The sequence below is a fragment of the Hipposideros armiger genome, unplaced genomic scaffold (assembly GCF_001890085.2).
Source record: "Hipposideros armiger isolate ML-2016 unplaced genomic scaffold, ASM189008v1 scaffold_23, whole genome shotgun sequence".
Classification (NCBI taxonomy): domain Eukaryota; kingdom Metazoa; phylum Chordata; class Mammalia; order Chiroptera; family Hipposideridae; genus Hipposideros; species Hipposideros armiger.
This window is the reverse complement of record NW_017731373.1, coordinates 706,929-727,444: the sequence shown is the minus strand read 5'-3', so window position 1 is coordinate 727,444 and position 20,516 is coordinate 706,929. Positions and strand designations below refer to the sequence as shown.

Sequence of the window (20,516 nt, the reverse complement as noted above, 5' to 3'; positions counted from 1 at the left end):
TTGATAGTATTGAAGAAAAAATTCGCTTAACTAGTTAAATTAAATATGAATAATCACTTCCTTCTATTAATATTGGAATAGTTGAGTATTGGAGACTGTAGTAAAATAAACAAAAACCCAAATGACTTTTGCTTAAACTTTAATCAACTTTTAGCAAATAGAGCAAAATGGTACTGTAAATAAGTGAAGTTCGAAGTTTTTATTCCCATAAAATACAGAGTTTTATTATTGCAGGTTAATGAAAGGTGCAGCAGTGGGTTGTTGGTATTGATAGGTTTGGGTGTTCCATATTCTGTACTAGTCCCTGCTGGGTATGGGACTAGCGTAAATGATATGGATACACTTCTAGGTCCTGGGCAGATTAGACCTTTTACGACAGTTGCTGCTATTTCTAGTCCCCCTGTTAGTAGATAAATCCCATGGAGACTGGGCTGGGAGAATACTGTAAGCTCATTCAGCCTCACCTTTACTCCAGATCTTACCTTCCAGAAGCTAAGGCCGTCAACCTGCTCCCTTGTAAGGGTGATCATCAGTTGTGTCATTTCCAAGTTCACATTACCATGGGCCTTTTCTCATTGGACCAGCCTTCTTGGAGGTTTCAGCATGTTAGGAATAGCTCAGATAAACCATCAGTGGGAAATGTTCAGTTCTGTGTTATAGGACAGTTTTGATTAGTTGTTAGTTTACTACTGAAACAGTAATTGATAGTACTCAATTTAAAGTAAAAATGGTTGAGGCATGTGAATTTTAAAAATAAAATTGACCACTACATGTGAAATCTAGTTATTCTTAAATTTTTTGTATGCAGTATTTATGAAAATTATTTCACAAATTAAAAACTCTGGTGGACACATTCCTTTACTGCTCAACAAATGAGCACGACTTATGGATTTTTTTTTTTTAGCATTTATTTACTAAATTGTTTTACAGGGATTTCAGGTATGTGCAATTTGAAAATAATATAAAATAAGATAAAATCTGATAAGACTACCTAGGGAAAGTTTTAAAAAGTAGTTACTACTAGGTACTTGAGACAAACTAATCTTTACAGTTGGGCTGTGAATTACGTTTAAAGCATTCTGGTAATTAAGGCAAAAAAAAATCCTGTGTCACATAGTTCTCATTTTTAATCCAAGTCAATTGTACTTAGAGAGACAAGCTTTTTCAGGCACTGAAATTTAATTATTTTGTTGATTGGAAGAAAAGATTATAAAGCTTTTCTTTGGGGGCCTAAAATAAGTACTGAGCTCTCTCTCTTTCTGATAAACTAAATTAATCCAGAAGAGAAGTTATAGAATCTAGATAAATGATCAATATATGCATTAGTTTGCCGCTAAAACAGAGTTTCAAGCGCCTTTTAACAAGTACAGGATGGCAGCTAGTTCATTATTACTTAACAAGTGGGTGGCATACAGACCGTTGTGTCGATGTTTCATGTGAGAATACACATTAGATGTTGACATATAGGGGACATTTCTGAAAGTTTAGAAGTCCATCTTTTACTTTTTACTTTTGCATAACTGAACCAATTCACTTTGCCGTAAAGAACAGTCAGATTTTTGCTGCTTTTTATTGTTTTTGCTATTGTTTCCTCCTCAGAGAAAAATACTTTACTCTTCCCAAAAACTTGTGAATATATATAGTTGGTCAGGTCCCACACTGCAATAATTATGTCTTTATTGTTTTGATTTGCAATTTATATACCTTTGTTTCACCCAGCAGGACATCTATTACCATTATGTCCATTGGAATCTAAACTGCTTCTTATTTGCTAGCAAATAAATGTACTCATTTTTGGGGGGCTCCAGTCGTATTTCAATAATAATAGAACTGTTGATGAATATTTCTGCTTCTAAGATCCCAAACCTTTCAGTGATTATTTTGCATAACAGCAAATTTATATTTCAGAGAGGTAGAGGTAGAAGATGGTGTTAATGAGCCATAATCCCTACATTTTTGCTATTTGTTGGTAAAAATGTTAAAATATTAGCAAAAAGTTATGGTGGCAACTATTCTAAGAAAGAAACTAACATTTTCCATTCTTGGCTTATTTTGTCAGTGTATTTTGGTAAGCTTAAACTGAGAATAAATAGGTTTAAGGTGATTGTTTTGAAGTATCTGTAAGTATCTTATTTAATTGCATAGTGCATTCTTCCAGAGATGCTTGATAATGACAATACCTAATACTGAGCACTTACTAAGGACCTAATCCTGTGCTAAGCACTTTTTGCATACTACCTCAGCTGAGTGAGGAGTCAATTATTTAGGGAAACGAAAAACCTATAAAATTTAGATGTTAGACTGTAATTAACTTTTGGAGCTATTGACTCTTGAAGGTCCTTAGCTAATCAGAATTTATAGTGATAACATTAAATGGAATTGGATTGTTTCTGAACATTTCACGGGCAAAGTATTAGAACTGTTTAACAACTTGCTAAGTAGATCAGACCTATATCTAATGTATCTATATCTAATCTGCTTTTTAAAAATGTCTTTTTCATTTCTATAAGCGCAGATAAATTCGGTTATTTTTGCAGGAATTATAACTAAGAGGAGAACCTACATTTCTTTATTTTTTTCTATCTAGTTTTATGTGTGTGTGTCAAGAGGGAAATAGCAAAACTCTTCGAAATGCATCACTGTTACATATTCAAATCTGTGTCCTTCCATGTAGACTATTGTGAGGGGTGGTTGAAAAGGGAAAGGGATTAAGAAGTACAAATTGGTTGTTACAAAGTAGTCATAGGGATGTATGGTACAGCATAGGAATATAGTCAATAATATTGTAATAACTATGTATGGTGTCATATACATACTAGATCAATTGGGGTGATAGATGGGAGAAGGATTGGGGGCAGGGTGAAAAAAGTGAAGGGATTAAGAAATACAAATTGGTAGTTACAAAATAGTCATGGGATGTAAAGTACAGGGAATATAATCAGTAATATGGTAATAACAATATATAATGCCAGGTGGTACTAGTCAGGGGGATCACTTCTTAAATTATATAATTATCTAACCCTATGCTATACACTTGAAACCAATATAAAATAATATTGAATGTCATTGACATTTTGAATATGAGACTGTAGGTCCTGTTAAAACACTCTGGATAAGATTGACTTTTTTAAAATTAGTTTCAGGTATACAAAGTAACATAATAGTTAGACATTTAAACCCCCCACAAAGTGATAACCCCTGCAATCTACTACCCCTCTGACATTGCATATAGCTGTTACAATGCCATTGACTATATTCCTTAGGCTGTACTTTACATCTTATATCGTGTGTGTGAATATATATATATATATATATTTTTTTTTAATATATATATATAAAACATTTAATTATAGTTGAAATTCAATATTATTCAGCTTCAGATGTATAGCACAGTGATCAGTCACCTACACAGCCTATGAAGTGATCCCCCTGATAAGTCCAGTGCCCATCTGGCACCTTGCATGATCTTTACAACATTATTGATTATATTCCCCATACTGTATTTCATATCCCCGTGACTATATTGTGACTACTAATTTGTACTTTCTAATCCCTTCACCTTCTTCCCTATCTCCACCCACCTTCCATCTAGCAGCCATGTTTTTTCTCTGTATCTCTGAGTCTATTCCTATTTTGTTTGCTCATTTATTCTGTTCTTTTAGATTCCACATATAAGTGAGATCATATGGTATTTGTCTTTCTCAGTCTGACTTATTTCACTTAGCATAATATTCTCTAGGCCCATCCATGTTGTTGCAACTGGTAAGATTTCATTCTTTATTATGGCCGAGTAATACTCCATTGTATAGATGTACCACAGTTTCTTTATCCAGTCGTCTATCTTGTCTATCGATGAGCATTTCAGTTGTTTCCGTATCTTGGCAATTCCACTCCTGGGTATGTAATCAAATAAATCCAAACACTAATTCAAAAAAATATATGCACCCCTATGTTTATTGGATGTGACTGGTTTTTGTTTTAGCAGTCAGACTACTTGGTTAGGTTCAGATCACAATTTCTGTCTTTTCTTCTGTGGTTGATGTTTCCAATGTCAGGTCTGACTTGAAAGCCTTTGCTGTGCTGTTCAGATCTGCTCCTCAACATGCGTTACTCAGGGGTTAGTCTGGGGCTTGGATTTATATCATAGTTCAACCATTGGCATGCTTCTGTGAATGTGTCCCATGCATGCACAGCTAGGTAATGAGCTCAGCACTGTGTCCATTCATTCACAGAATTAGGGAGTCCTTTCTTCAGGGCTATCCCCTCCAGGATCTCCCCCACACTTTCCATACTCAGGAACCTCTTCTTTTATATTTTTCCAATGAAAATGATGGCTTTCTCTCAGGATTTAACTTCCCACACTGTCACACAACCCCATATGCAAACTGGCAAAGTGGCAAGAGAAAGAGAGAAAAATACTGTGATTCCCCTTGCTTTGGACTAAATGTTTTTCCCCAGAATTCATATATTGAAGCCCAAATTCCCAGTGTGGTTTATATGTTGAAGCCTAAATCCCCAGTGTGATGGCATTTGGAGGTGGAGCCTTGGGAGATAATTAGGTCATGAGAGTGGAGTCCTCCTGAATGGGATTAGTGTCCTTATCAAAAGAGACACAGAGAGGATTTCTCTCTGCTATTCACCGTGTGAAGATACAAAGAGAAGATGGCCATTTGCAAACCAAGAAGCAGGCCCTCACAAGACACTGGTTCTGCTGACACCTTGATCTTAGGCTTCCCAGTCTCCAGAACTGTGTGAAATAAGTGTCAGTTATTTAAGCCACCCATCTGTGGTCATTTGTTATAGCAGCCTGAACGGACTAAGACAGGTCTTCCACTCTGTACACAAGAGAACCCTTTTCTCAGTTCCACTATCCACAGAAATGGGTTTTCCCTCAGTGTTTTAGCTAACTATACCATCATTGCTTCTGCCATGATAATATAGCCTGTGGCTGGCATTGACCTCGGATCAGAGACAGAAGAGAACAAAGAGAGTAAAAAATAAAACATGGATTTCGCCCCAGTGTCTGGCTCACACATGATCGTTTTCTCGGTCCTCTAGTGAGAGTTTTTGCTACCTGTGGCTACTGTACACTTCCCCTACTGGGCCTGTTCTCAGATCAAAGCCAGGAAATAACAAGAAAAATGAAAAACTCATGCACAAGAAACTTCCCACCTCCTTATTGGTCGTTCCTCAAGTTTTAACTTTTCTCTCATTCACTTGTTATTATTTACTTTTCAGAATCTGCAAGTAGTTATTTTTTGTATTTTACCCAGAATTATTCATTATAATTTGGTGGAAGGGATAGGCTATAATGTCCTTATCCCAGCTTAGTCAGCACCAGAAGTCCTTTCCTCTGATTTTAAGATGTTGTTTTGTGGATGAGTATTCTCTTAGAAAATGTTAACTTTTAGAATGAATGACTTGTATAATGTTTGCTGGATATTTTTTTTTAATTTTCATTTCATTTTATTTGATCTAGAAATACACAATTTAGTTGGATGATGCAATTAAGAAATTATAGAATTACCATAATAGAATGTTATCATTATTTGAAAGTACCACAAATATAATATGGATGAATTGCTGAAGTTTACAGAGAAAAACGATCAAGATAGGCTTTGTGGACTGCATAGCATTTGAGCTGACCTTGAAATATGAGTAGGAGTTGAACATGAAAGTATGGGGAGGAAGTACATTTTGGATTAAAAAAAAAAGAAAAAAGAGCCAGCATGAACATGGGTATTGGTGGCTAAAAAAATGGAAGCAACAGAAGGAAGAGTGAGTCATTCAATTTCTTTAGGGAAGCATAAATGCAGTCTAACACTCACACATAATCCTTCAAACTTAAAAACATATCTAAAATGTGACAGAATGAAACTTTCACATATTTCTAAGTTTTATTTCTTTCTAATTTCCCTCTCACTCCCTTTAGGTTCTTATGGATATGATTCTCTTTTTATTATTTGATTGCATCTAAGATATGACACGACTCTTTTGGTCTCATTTCTTCCTAAATAGAATGGACTGAGTTGTTCCTCTGTATCATCGCCAAAATGCATATGTTGAAGGCCTAACATCCAACATGACTGTGTTTGGAGATAGGGTCTGTAAGGAGGTAATTAGGTTCACTGAGGTCATAAGAATAGAGCCCTAATTCATTAGCATTGGTGTCCTTATAAGGAGAGGACGACACCAGGGATTCACGTACAGAAGAGCGGCCATGTGAGGACACAGCAAGAGGGCTGTATTGTCTACAAGTCAAAGAGAGAGGCCTCTGGAGTAACCAAACCTGCCACCGCCTTGATCTTGGACTTCCAGCCTTCAGAGCCAGCTCTTAACCATCATGCCACTCGGCTGGCCCCCTCTAGACTTGAAGTGAGCTTCCCGCAATTAGTTGCTGTGTGCTCTCTGATTTCCATTACTCTTAATGGTTGTCATTGTGACTTATTAGCAAGAGCAGCAAATATTTTCAAAATGTAATTTAACATTTAGAAAACTATAATTTTTCAAAAAAAGTAAAATAACTTGTGTTAAGTTTGCCAGATGGCTTTTATAGTTGCCATTCTAGTAGCCTGCTCAATTTAAATGTCTGTGCTTCAAGAACATTGTTTCTCAGAATGAGTTAAAAAATAAAATATTACTAGAAAGCATAAGCTTTAAGAAAATGATTAAATAGCATAGAGACAAATCATGGCTTGACCAGCATTGTCTGTCTTCTCTCTTTCAGGAATGCAAGAAGGTGGCCTCTGATGATAGATCCTCAAGGTCAGGCTAATAAATGGATCAAGAACATGGAAAAAGCTAACAGTCTTCACCTAATTAAATTAAGTGATCCTGACTATGTCAGGACTCTGGAAAATTGCATCCAGTTTGGTACTCCTGGTACGTAGTTGAATAACAAGCATATTCGTACATTACGAAAATGCCTGAAGAGGGCACAATTAACCCAAAATGATGTGGGTTGTTTCTTTGTTTAAAATATATTTGTGTCAGACTCATCTTAAATAATGACTTTATCAATGTCATTTATATTATTTTGTTGATAATATGAATTACTTATTGATAATTAATCAAGTGAGAACTTTAGAGATTGTAGTTCCCGAAGGTTAGGACATTTTCTTTATCTCAAGATTCATTTGTGATGCTGCTTCTGATTGAGCTGTTTTAATTTTTGTCTGTTCTTTGCCATTCTTCAGTTCTCATTATAATTCCACTTCTGCAATTAAAAGAGCCATTTGATATGGGAAAAGGATTTTAACGCAACATTAGTCCAATTATCTATTTATTCTTCTCTTGACTTATCCCACAAAAGTGGCAGAGTAGTAAGTACACATTTTACATGGCTGACTATTATCTGCCATTGACAATGGAGAGATTAGAAACATGACAAGGGTTTTTAAATAAAACTCTATGTACATGTCACATTTGTCAAGACAAACAAAAAATACTTATGAGTGGGGTAAATTAGGGTTAGTAGTCACATTTTGAATCCATGTCCCCTATCAAATTAGACTGTTTACTTGCAAATAAATGGGGACATAAAACTACAACATATTTAGCCTCTGGACGAGTTTAGCAAATCCCAGGTACTATTTGAGCTACATGGAAGAATCATGATAAATATTCTAGGTGGTCTTATAGGCATTTTATTTTTGTGTACTAATAACGAGTTAGTCTTTAAAATACTAATTACAATTTTAGGTTCTGTTTGGCTAAGCATGGAATGAAAAAAATCTAAGTCTACAAAATCTGTGTAACACACAGATGCACACACATAGTATTTCATTCATCCTACTGGTGTTCTTAGAGTATAGTATAGTAATATAGAAATTACAAAAAAGGGGGGAATATGATCTCTACTATCAAATATCTTGCTTGTTGAATAGATAGGATTGGGCAATATATGTAGCTAACTGTAATAAAAATAGAAAGTGGACATACCTAACTAGCCCTTATTAAAACTACTATGCTATTTTGCATAGGTGTATTGGATCTGGAATGAGAAGACCTCTCTCTGTTACTCAGTGCTTGGTTCAGTGACCATCTCTGAGACTCAGTTTCCCCATCAGGACTTTAACTGTATAGGGTGAGGAAAAAGATGAGTTACTATACTTTGGGCACTTACAACAGTGTCTGATAAGCTTAACTTATGTTGCTTTTTGGTTGGGGATTTACTATGTGGTTTACGTGTATTAATCTTTTAATTACATTAGTATTATATTTAATTATGTTAGTATAATAAGAAAGGAACAGAGGATGAGCTATGAGAATTCAGAGGAATCAGATTTCTTGAAGGAATAGGCACCTTAACTACTTTAAGTAATTGTAGTTACCTAATTTATCTTAAATATTTAAGTAATTTCCTTGACAGAGTAAAAAAGCAATTAAATGATAATTGAGCATCTACCACATGCTTTACATTCTGGAGATTTCTATGATTTCAGTCATATGTCTTGATGATAATATTGCATTATTTTAGAGAGGAAAGGGCCATAGAGATAATCTGTCTAGTGTCTTTCCAACTACGGGTCACAACTGTGAGAGAGAAAACCAACTTAGTGGGTCTTGACCAACATTTTTAAATGAAATGAAATAGAAAATAGAATGTATTAGGCTGCATAGCATGGAGTAAAGGTAAGCATTATTTCATGACATTTTGAAAGTTTTAGATGCATGTGCGTACTGGATTAAGATTTAAAATGTAGTTCTTACTTGGAGTTGTGGCCATAGAAATTTGCAATCCAGTAATAATTCCAACCACTTGATTTTATTAACAAGGTGAGTGAGGTGCCAGAGAATGTTTGTTACATGGCTTAACCAAGGTTGTATCCCTAGTCAGGGGGGTGCTGAACGAGCCCCACGTCTTCTCGTTTGTCCAGTGCGGTGTCACTCGCAGCTACTTTAACCCCCTTTTTGAAATGAAACACTTTTAAAATGGATAACAATTATTTACAATGCCTGCTAACATTAGTCATCAGAAAGAAGTGAAAAGATTTAAATCTATTATAGAAAGAGTAACAGATGGCAGATTTTATAACTGTTTTTATATTTAACCTTCAAGTAAAAGAATCAATTACTGTTACAGTTTTAAAATATAAACGGTTAAAGACTCCTCCATTTAAGAAGTTATCTTTAGATATTGGTCTATTCAAGGACAGTGGCTTTGATCTGTCATCCCCCCCAGGCAGCCTGGGATTTCTTTCACCTTCTGCGCCCACCTGCCTCTGCTTCACCCAAAGCAGGCCTCCCTTTTGTTTGTTTATATTAAATTTTAAGATAAGATCCTCTGATAAAAAGTATCCTGCTGCTTAAAAATAAAAATTTGAGAGTTAAGTTTCTAGAAAATAAAAGTATTATTATTAACAAAATAAAAGCATTAATGTTATTATGTTATGTAGCTAACATCTATATTAGCTACACCAGTGGGAAGTCATGTACAAGGTATTATCATGTAAACATTACTGATAAACCAATTTGTCCATACCTTAGTAAAGCTGGAGAAGTAAAATAAGATAAAATTTTTTAAATTTTAAAAAGAAATTAACTTGTATAGATCTTTTAATGGATTACCATTAACTTTATGAAAAACATCTTTGCATGAAGAGCAAAATTATATTTGAGCTTTCCTTACTTTTACATATCTCAGCACTTTACTTCCTTTCCCCCTTGCATATAACATATCAGGGATGCAAAACTACTTCTGATTTACTGTTTTTTTTTTATTTGCACATCTGTTTCTTCATTCATTCACCTAATATTTATTTTGCAATTACCATGTGCCACTGAATACACAGCATGAATCAGACAGACTTGGTCTCTGTTTTCTTGGAGCTCATTGGTTTGAACAGGGAGACAGAGGTTGCATGTGTAATGAGGATTAGAAGATGAGAGTTTGGGGTATTTGACAGCAGGCAGTATATAACAACATGGCGTCATTTCTCATCTCTTAGCTTTCTGTGCTTTTCCCTCTATTTGGTGAATTCCTTCAGATTTCATCCTTTAAAATATAGCTCAAACACCTCTTTTTCTGCAACATCTCTCTTGACCTCTGCAATGCAGTGCTAATACTGAAGCTTTTACAAATTCCTGCTATTGCCTTTATTATTATATACATAACTGCTTGTGTCTCACCTCCAAGCTCTTTGAGGGTACTCAGTAGTAGGTACTCAGTCATTGTTGGTTGAATCTACTTTGAGTACAATATGCTCCGTGGTTGAACATAATATGCAGAAGATTTTTTCCTATTAGCTTGAAGTCTCACATAGGCTAATGTAGATAATTCATAATAATAATATAAAAAGCTAATATCAGTTAATGTCCTAAGTGCAAAAAAATATATATATGAAAAGAATACTTGGTTCTCTTTCTATTTCTGTTACTATGGGTAACTGTTTTGAGTGAGATGATCTGCCTTACTCAGAGGTAGTAGCCGCCATGTGTTTGGGATGCCAACCTTGATTTCTCACCAGCTTTGCAAATGCTGTGACGGACTGGAATTTGAGAATGAGGAAGAAGGTTTTTATGCAAATCAGCATATTGTTAGCTTTGATGATAAAGATATGAAAAGAAGCCGGTCACGTGAATTTGCTTCTATATTTTAACATGAAACATATTTTGATTTAATTAAAAGTTAAAGGAGTCCAAAGTTAGAGTCAAAATAAAATAGTTAAATTAAGAATAGTGTTGTGGGTAATTCATGTACATATGGATCTTTGTTCTTTTTTTCTGTTTTTTAAGTTTAGAATACTTTTGATTTTTTTAGTGAGACTCATAATATAGGAAATAGTCAATGCTGAGAACATACTTTTTTGAAATCAGGATGCCACAGAAATCTTTCTAACAGGCTTAAGACTTGATTCCATTAGTGAGGGAATGATTTTTTCACTTTTGGGGGAAAGAATCAAGCCTGTAATATTTAAGTTTTATAATGTGTATTCTAGCTTTGAAAAAGACATACACATTAATATAGACACTTTTAATTCCATTTTGAACAGGAAATAATTTAGGAATAAGGAGATAAAATTATATATTATTTTTTAGTGAAAAACAATTTAAAAATTAAATTTTATGCAAAAATTTCTGTTAAAAGTTGAGGCAATTAGACAAAACATAAATGTTATAATATTTTGTAAACTAAATTTGAGTTTAGAGCGCTAACAAATTAATAGATTTAAAAATCTGATCATGTAAAAGTAAAAATGATAAATTGATATCTATTATCATTATTACTGTTTAACATCATTAAGAAAGTTATTTACAATGCCATAAAACAAGAAACAATGAAGCTACTATGACATTTGGAAAGAAGAAACAATATTATCATATACATAGACAATATATTTCATCTAGAAAACCAAAGAGAATTAACTAAAAAGCTGTTAGTAAAAGAATTTAGTGGAGTAAATATATTCCAAAAAGAATATTTTAAAACATCAATAACAACTGAGAACAAAGCAAGTGGGTACTGATTCCAGCCAACTAGTGAATAGGAAACAGAACAAAACAAAATAAAACAAAAATTTAGAAAGACTCTAACAATGCATTGCACAAAAATGACAAAACTTCACAGAAAAACAAAGGAAAAATTATAGGTCATTCACCAAATGGTGTTAGGAAAATTGGTTTTGTGCAAAATTATATCAAGTCAGAGTCTCACTTTACACCAAAATATGCTCCAGATGAGTTAAAGAATTAAATAAGAAAGAAAAGAAAACAAGACATAAATGCTAAAAGAAAACATAGGGGGGAATAACTAACTTGTTTTGATGGGAAAGAGCTTTCTAAGAAAATTTTTAAAATTAATAGATTTAACTTTAAAAGTTTATAATTTAAGCCAAGAAACATTATATAAAAGAAACTTAGAGGGCCGGCCGAATGGCGCGTTAGTTAAGAACTGGCTTGGGACGCCAGAGGGCCCGGGTTCGGATCCCACATATGAGGGCCAGTGACAACTGCCCTCTACAGCTAAGATGGTGCACGGCAGCTCGACCTGGGGCTGGGCTGCCGTGGGTTACCGGCGACAGCGTAGGCTGCAGTCCCCTGCTGCGGTGGGTTGCCATGAGCTACCGTGTGTAGCCAGCAGCCAGCGTGAGTGGCCAGCAGCCTCTGTGAGCGGCCTTCCAGAGGCCGGCGACTGATCTGCCTCGCCCGGGAAGAGCGCAGTGATGGTGCCAACTTGGGCCAGTGAAGCAACGTCCTCCACAACTAGACTGAAGAACAAAACCACAGCAACTTGTCTGTTCCCCTTCTCTGATTCCCCAGTTCTGTTCTCCTCTCCCAATTCCCCAATAAAATCTTTAAAAAACAAAACAAAACAAAAAAAAAACTTAGAATATCAAAGAATCACAATTTTGGGAATTTATTTGTATCTCAATTTAAGCAATCAACTTGCAATCAAAATATTTTAAGACAATGGGGAAACATATTTCCTGCCTTGATATTTGAAGAAATTATAAATTATTAATAGTTTTTTTAAGGTGTATCAACTTTTAAAGAAGAGTCTACTTTTCAGAGATACTCAAATATTTGCAGATGAAATTTTAGGATGTCTGGGGTTTGTAAATAATCAAGGGTGAGATGAGGTAGAGATGAAACAAGATTGGATGAATTTACAAAAGTATACTATTCTTTTTAGTTTTGAAAAAGCTTTTAAATTTCTATAACAAAAAGTTAAATTGCAAAAAAGATAAACAAATTTAAAAACAAGCAGAAAATGGGGAGGGGGGCAGGCATTTGCTACAACAATGTTGAAAAATACAAATGAAGTTTTAAAATCTAGCACATTGTGACAGTGAGTGCTGTTTGTTGCCTGATGTCCTGTCTCACCTTCTTCCTTACTATTAGCACCCCCTGTGTTCACTTGGGCATACTGCATTCAGAGTAAAGAAATTAATTTCCTAGCGTATGCTGTGGTTGTATATGGTCAATGTGACTTGGTCTGGCCATTAAGATATCAAATGGAAGCGCCATTTGTAATTTCCAGGAAATATAATTAAAAGATAATTCTTCCTTTTCCATTTTCTCTTTCTTTCTGATGGCTGGAATATGGATGTAGTTTGAAAGGCCATTTTGGCCATATGCCAAAAACAGTGAAGCAGCGAGATGGCAGGAACTTGGATGTTTTTAACAGTTTAGTCACACTGTCTTTCCAGCCCTGGACTGATTATGTCAGATTCCCCTTTACATGAGATATAAATTCCTTCTTGTTCATGTCACTACTTTTTTTTTTTATCACTTGCAGCCGAACCTAATTGTAAATAACATACCCCACAATAGGAAAATAGGCAAATATATTAACATACATTTTCCAGGAGAAAAAATATAATTAGCCAAACAGCACCTAAAATATCAAGTCCAAAATACAAATTTTAACAATATGTTTTACCTATCAAATTATAAAAGGCATGAATGTAGTATTAATTGCTGACTGTCACATAGTGGTTAAGAGAACCATGTAAAGAGCCAGAGTGCTTAGTTCAAGTCCCTGCTTTCCCGTTTACTGGGTGACTTAACTCAAAAATTTACTTATATTGCCTTGCCTCAGTTTTCTCATTCATAAAACTTGAGTAATGATAGTCCATGCTTTTTAAAGTTATGAGGTTGATCATGTAATGCCAGCATGATGCCTAGCATTTGTAAGTACGATGATGTTGTTTAAACACAGGTTTAAAAGCAATAAAGTGAGTGCTCGTGGCAACTCTGAAATTGCTACAACCATTTAGGAATATAATTTGGCAATATAAATAGCCCTTAAAATGTTCATAATTGTTGACCATTAATTGTACTTCTAAGACTCCAGCACGATTGAGTAATCAGAGATGAACACAAGGGTTTATTCAAAAAGATGTTCATTGCAGCATCAGTAACAATGGAAAAAATTGAAGCACCCTAGTCATTTTTATTATTTTTATTATTATTAAGTAGAAAATGAAAAAGAGTTTAAAAATCATCTGACATACCTGATCTGGATAAATAAGATCTCAGTGGTGAAGAAAATTGACAAGACAATTTTAGGAATTCATTTAGCCAGGAGTAACCTGTGGAAGGAGAGGAATATGTCTGTACTTTCACTGCAATAGAAATTCAAATGCCTGTCATCCCAATACCCTAGCTCCTTCTTTCCCATCAAAATTGCACATCTAGTCCCTTGAGAGACTCCTACAAAACACCACGATTCAAGTTTGGCTATGATAGAACAAACACCAATGTAAAATTTTAATTTGGCAAATGTATCAAGAATCTTAACAATAGCACTGATCTTACATCAAGGATTCTCCTTCTAGAATGCTATCATAAGAAAATACCCTGAAATGCAGTTTTTGTATACAATGCTATTTATAATATTGAGAACAAGAAACAATCCAAATATTTAATAATAGTACATTGGTTTAAAAATATGAGAATATTAATATGATAGACTATTAATGCAATAATTTAAAGGATGTTTATTATTTTTTAATAACATGGGGAAATATTTATGCTATAATGTCAAACAAAACAATTAAGATGCAAAATTAGATATATTGTTTAATACCAGTAGTGTATAGAAAAGGATGAATAAAAATGCTAAAGAGAAAAATATAATATATTCAGCAAATAATTATCATACAGATACAGTTTTGTGCCACTTTTCTATCAACTTATACACCGTATGAATCAATTATGTAAAATATTTTAGGGAGAGGGAGACAGATTAAGGAAATCTGACAAGAGAGAGTTTTCTGGTTTCTTCTATTAAAAGATAAAGTAATGTATATTAAAATTTTTAAGAGTTTATTTGAGCAAAAATCAGTTAGAATCAGGCAGCACCAAGCCAGAAGTGGTTAGGAGCACTCCACCAACAGGAACCAGAGGAAAGGCAATATTATATAGAGAAAGTGTGGCAGCAAAGACAAGAAATGATTTGATTGGTTATAGCTTAAAGCTGAGTTGGCTGTGATTGGTTTTCCTTAGTGTTTTGATTTTGGAACCTTGAAGCATTTCCAGGCTTAAGTTTTGCTTTGCTTANTATTTTATTCTTTTTGTTGCAATTGCAAAAGGAATTATTTTTTATTTCTTTTCCCGAAATGTCATTGTTAGTATATAGGAACACAGTGGGTTTTTGTACATTTATTTTGTATCCTGCAAGTTTACTGTATTTGTTTATTGTTTCTAATACGTTTTGGTAAAGCCTTTTGGATTTTCTACATAAAGAATCATGTTGCAAAAAGTGACCATTTTACTTCTTCATTCCAAATTTGGATGCCTTTTATTAAAGAACAGCTAAGTCAAAGAAGAAGTAAAAGGATAGATTAAATGATACATAGAGACAAATGTGAATGACAATACAACATATCAAAACTTTTGGGATGCAATGAAAGCTGTAATAAGAGGGAAGTTTACATCACTCCAGGCCTATCTCAAGAAGCAAGAAAAATCCCAAATAAACAGCCTAACATTACATCTTAAACAGCTAAAAAAGAACAATAGAGGAAGCCCAATGTCAGCAGAAGGAAGGAAATAATAAAAATTAGAGCCAAATTAAATAAAACAGAGAACAAAGAGACAATAGAAAAAAATTAATGCCACAAAGAGCTGGTTCTTTGAAAAGATTAATAAAATTGATAAACCTCAGAAATACAAAGGATCATACAATAATACTAAGAAAGACTATTTGCCACCTAATTTAATAACCTAGAAGAAATGGACAAGTTCTTAGACATATATAACCTTCCTAGACTGAATCACAAAGAACTGGAAAATCTAAATAGACTGATCAACAGTAAGGAAATTGAAACAATCATCAAAAACCTCCCAAAAGTAAAAGTCTAGGACCAGATGGCTTCACTTGTGAATTCTACCAAACATCCAAAGAAGATTAAAACTTATCTTTCTCAAACTCTTTCAAAAAATTGAGGAAGAAACAATACTTCCTAATACATTTTATGAGGCCAATATCACCTTGATACCAAAACCTAACAAGGATAACACACACAAAAAAGAAAACTACAGACCAATATCGCTGATGAATACAGATGGAAATATCCTAAACAAAATTCTAGCAAATTGAGTACAACAATACATCACATATCAAGTGAGGTTCATTCCAGGGTTGCAAGGGTGGTTCAATATATGCAAATAGGTCAATGTGATACACGACATTCACAAAATAAAGGATAAAAATCATATCAATAGATGCATAATATGCATTTGACAAAACATGCATTTATGATTAAAACACTCTCTGAGCCCTTTGAGCATTTTGAGGCTTGCCTTTGCTTGGGGCCTGCTCCAAACTCTTATGAGTGTACTTTTTCTCCTAATAATGATGCCCTTGGCCCTGGCCCTTGCCCTTGGCCCCTTGGGCCTTTGAGTTTCTATTTTTTTTTGTTTGTTTTCTTGAGTGTACTTTTTCTTCTAATAAACTGCTCTTTCACCACTTAAAAAAAAGAATAAAAGAAAGAAAAAAAAANGTAATGATAGTCCATGCTTTTTAAAGTTATGAGGTTGATCATGTAATGCCAGCATGATGCCTAGCATTTGTAAGTACGATGATGTTGTTTAAACACAGGTTTAAAAGCAATAAAGTGAGTGCTCGTGGCAACTCTGAAATTGCTACAACCATTTAGGAATATAATTTGGCAATATAAATAGCCCTTAAAATGTTCATAATTGTTGACCATTAATTGTACTTCTAAGACTCCAGCACGATTGAGTAATCAGAGATGAACACAAGGGTTTATTCAAAAAGATGTTCATTGCAGCATCAGTAACAATGGAAAAAATTGAAGCACCCTAGTCATTTTTATTATTTTTATTATTATTAAGTAGAAAATGAAAAAGAGTTTTAAAATCATCTGACATACCTGATCTGGATAAATAAGATCTCAGTGGTGAAGAAAATTGACAAGACAATTTTAGGAATTCATTTAGCCAGGAGTAACCTGTGGAAGGAGAGGAATATGTCTGTACTTTCACTGCAATAGAAATTCAAATGCCTGTCATCCCAATACCCTAGCTCTTTCTTTCCCATCAAAATTGCACATCTAGTCCCTTGAGAGACTCCTACAAAACACCACGATTCAAGTTTGGCTATGATAGAACAAACACCAATGTAAAATTTTAATTTGGCAAATGTATCAAGAATCTTAACAATGGCACTGATCTTACATCAAGGATTTTCCTTCTAGAATGCTATCATAAGAAAATACCCTGAAATGCAGTTTTTGTATACAATGCTATTTATAATATTGAGAACAAGAAACAATCCAAATATTTAATAATAGTACATTGGTTTAAAAATATGAGAATATTAATATGATAGACTATTAATGCAATAATTTAAAGGATGTTTATTATTTTTTAATAACATGGGGAAATATTTATGCTATAATGTCAAACAAAACAATTAAGATGCAAAATTAGATATATTGTTTAATACCAGTAGTGTATAGAAAAGGATGAATAAAAATGCTAAAGAGAAAAATATAATATATTCAGCAAATAATTATCATACAGATACAGTTTTGTGCCACTTTTCTATCAACTTATACACCGTATGAATCAATTATGTAAAATATTTTAGGGAGAGGGAGACAGATTAAGGAAATCTGACAAGAGAGAGTTTTCTGGTTTCTTCTATTAAAAGATAAAGTAATGTATATTAAAATTTTTAAGAGTTTATTTGAGCAAAAATCAGTTAGAATCAGGCAGCACCAAGCCAGAAGTGGTTAGGAGCACTCCACCAACAGGAACCAGAGGAAAGGCAATATTATATAGAGAAAGTGTGGCAGCAAAGACAAGAAATGATTTGATTGGTTATAGCTTAAAGCTGAGTTGGCTGTGATTGGTTTTCCTTAGTGTTTTGATTTTGGAACCTTGAAGCATTTCCAGGCTTAAGTTTTGCTTTGCTTACGGTAAGCTGCCATGGCATTAGAGCCATCTTAGTCTAATGACCCCCTTGTTTAATGAACATTTCTTTATTCTTTTCTATATTTTCCACATGTTCTACAGTAACCATGAGTTGCTTTTATAATTAAAAATATAGTAACCATTTAAATAACTACACCTGGAAATGCTTTTTCTCTGGTGTCTCAGAAGGATATACCTCACTGCCATCATACTTGGGCACATAGTGAATCCCAGACCAAGTGATGAGCCCCAGGTAGCATTATGGCTAAGCAGTATGGAAGCAGGCAGGATGATCAGATAGATCCATGAGGTAAGCCTTCTCTACAGACGTCGTTATAATTTCATTTCCTTTTATTTAAAAGACAAAAATAATTTTATAGGTAACTAGGAACAACAGCAATCTGGAAGGCTGAAAGAATTTGGAGGGTTGCAGATTTACAGTCGGTATTTAAGATAACATGGAATCTTTTTCTGATTTCACTCCAGTATTGCTCGAAAATGTTGGAGAAGAACTAGATCCCATCCTGGAACCACTTCTGCTAAAACAGACCTTTAAGCAGAGTGGAAGTACATGTATCCGACTTGGGGATGCTATCATTGAATATGCACCAGACTTCCGCTTCTATATTACCACCAAGCTAAGAAATCCTCATTATCTTCCTGAAACTTCAGTAAAGGCCAGTATCTAAAATGAATATTTCTTCATCACATTTTACAATTAATGACCATGTTTTCCTCCTGAGCCATAAGGACAGGTCTTCCTAAGAAAAATGGATTTTGTTTTTGTTTGGCATTTCCTGAAATTGCTATGATAATTTCCAAATGTTGCTTTTGTGTGTGTGCATGTAGTAATAAAGGCACTTTTGGTATGCAGTGAAAAAAGACCATGAGAATCTAATTTCTACAACTGATATTATTCTTAGATTTTCCTTATTAAAAATAGGTGGCATATATGCACATTCTTTCTTTGCAATAAATGATAATATGCTAATTCTTGGAATTGGAATTCAGGAAGAGAAATTCATCATTCTTCTTTCTCAGAATAAGGTTGTCGCTATCTGATTTTATATAATTACTTAAAAGAACTGTTTTCGATCACTGGTTCCTTAGAAATACTAAAAAATTTCTTCAAAGAGTAAATAAAGTTAGTTTAAAGTTTTAGTCATTGACTTTAGACATTGATCTGGAACTGAGCTCCTAGAGGCTATTCCATTTTTTATTCCCAGTTCTTAACCCTGGTTGGCACTTGATAAATGTTTGTGGAATGAGGGAAAGAGGGAGAGTGGGAGAGATAGCTTTCATTTATGGAAGCTAGCAGGAGAGGACATTAAGAAATATTGATTCCAATTTCAAAAGTTACATAAAGAGACAAGATTTACCCAGGAAGTTCAAACACTGTTCTGTATTGGAAATGTTTAAATTCACATAAACATCTATCTGCGAGGCAGAAGAAGCACTGAGATGACATAATTCATTCTTTCCAGGATGAATAAACATGGTTCTTACTTTCAAGAGCTTTACATTCTAAATAATGTGTATGTAAAGTGACCATAGTTCGGACTAGAAAGACAGAGGAGCTCAGAGTTGGGGATTCACTTCAGACTGGACATTCAGGGAAACCAGGAAGACTGAGGGAAGGCGGAGTGACCCTTGAGCTTAGGTTTAAAAACACAGTGTTAAATATGGAAATTCTTGGCCACTGTTTTTAACTAATTAAAATAAATATATTACCTAAACACCTGAAAATTGTTATTAATTTGCCTATTAGGAGAGGCAGTATCTAGTAGTAACTAACAGCATGGTATCTGGAGTCAGACTACCTTGGCTCAAATCCCAGATGTATCATTTGCCAATTTTGTGACTTTGGCCATCTTATTTAACCTCTCTGTGCTGCAATTCCCTTGTCTATAGAATGGAAATAAATAAATGTCTATCTCATGAGTGACATAAAGACAAAATAAATTGATCTATGTAAAATGCTTAGGATAAGGCCCAGCACAGTCTTATATGAGTATTAATTATTAGCATTATTAACTTTTAAATGTAAGTAAGAAAAAATGAAGTGTTAAAAAAAATGATAAAATCCCAAAGCTGTGGTATAAAAAAAATTTGTAAATGACGTAGAAAAGCTTTTTTACTTTTCAGTAAAATTTATGAAAATATCACACACAAATACCATTAGCAATTTTAGTTGACTAATAACTAGCTGTAATAGAAGTCATAAAACCCTGTGGGGAGGAAACTGATCTATGATTCACTATCGAGATCCTTAAGATCCCTAGAGTGTCTTATTGCTTCATTATTTTTAATTGCTGGGATTGATTAAACAGAGATTAGAAAACATACTGAAGCAGTTACTTGCTTTCATTACAAATTAAACTACTTCCTCTGAATCCTATTTTTACAATCTTTTATGTACCTTTTGCTTTTAAAAGCACCCAACGGATGATACTATGCTGCTGTAATTCTTTCAAATCTAAATGAAAATATTGTGAAGCCATGTTTGCATGATTTTAACTGTTTATTTGTGAGCTAGCAGCTAGATTTGTAAAATCTTGACCTCAAAAGATCCAACATTAATGGACGATGAATGAACACCTCCTTGTGTCTGAACACAACGAGGTAAA

General features: G+C 34.0%; 1 protein-coding gene across 1 annotated transcript in view; it reads left to right on the top strand.

The window, feature by feature from the left end:
* Positions 1-20,516, top strand: part of DNAH7 (dynein axonemal heavy chain 7) — a 235,048-nt gene that overhangs the window by 131,611 nt on the left and 82,921 nt on the right. Inside the window, 2 exon segments of the mRNA XM_019635602.1 lie at positions 6,728-6,882; positions 18,376-18,566. Coding sequence (XP_019491147.1) covers positions 6,728-6,882; positions 18,376-18,566 — 346 coding nt within the window.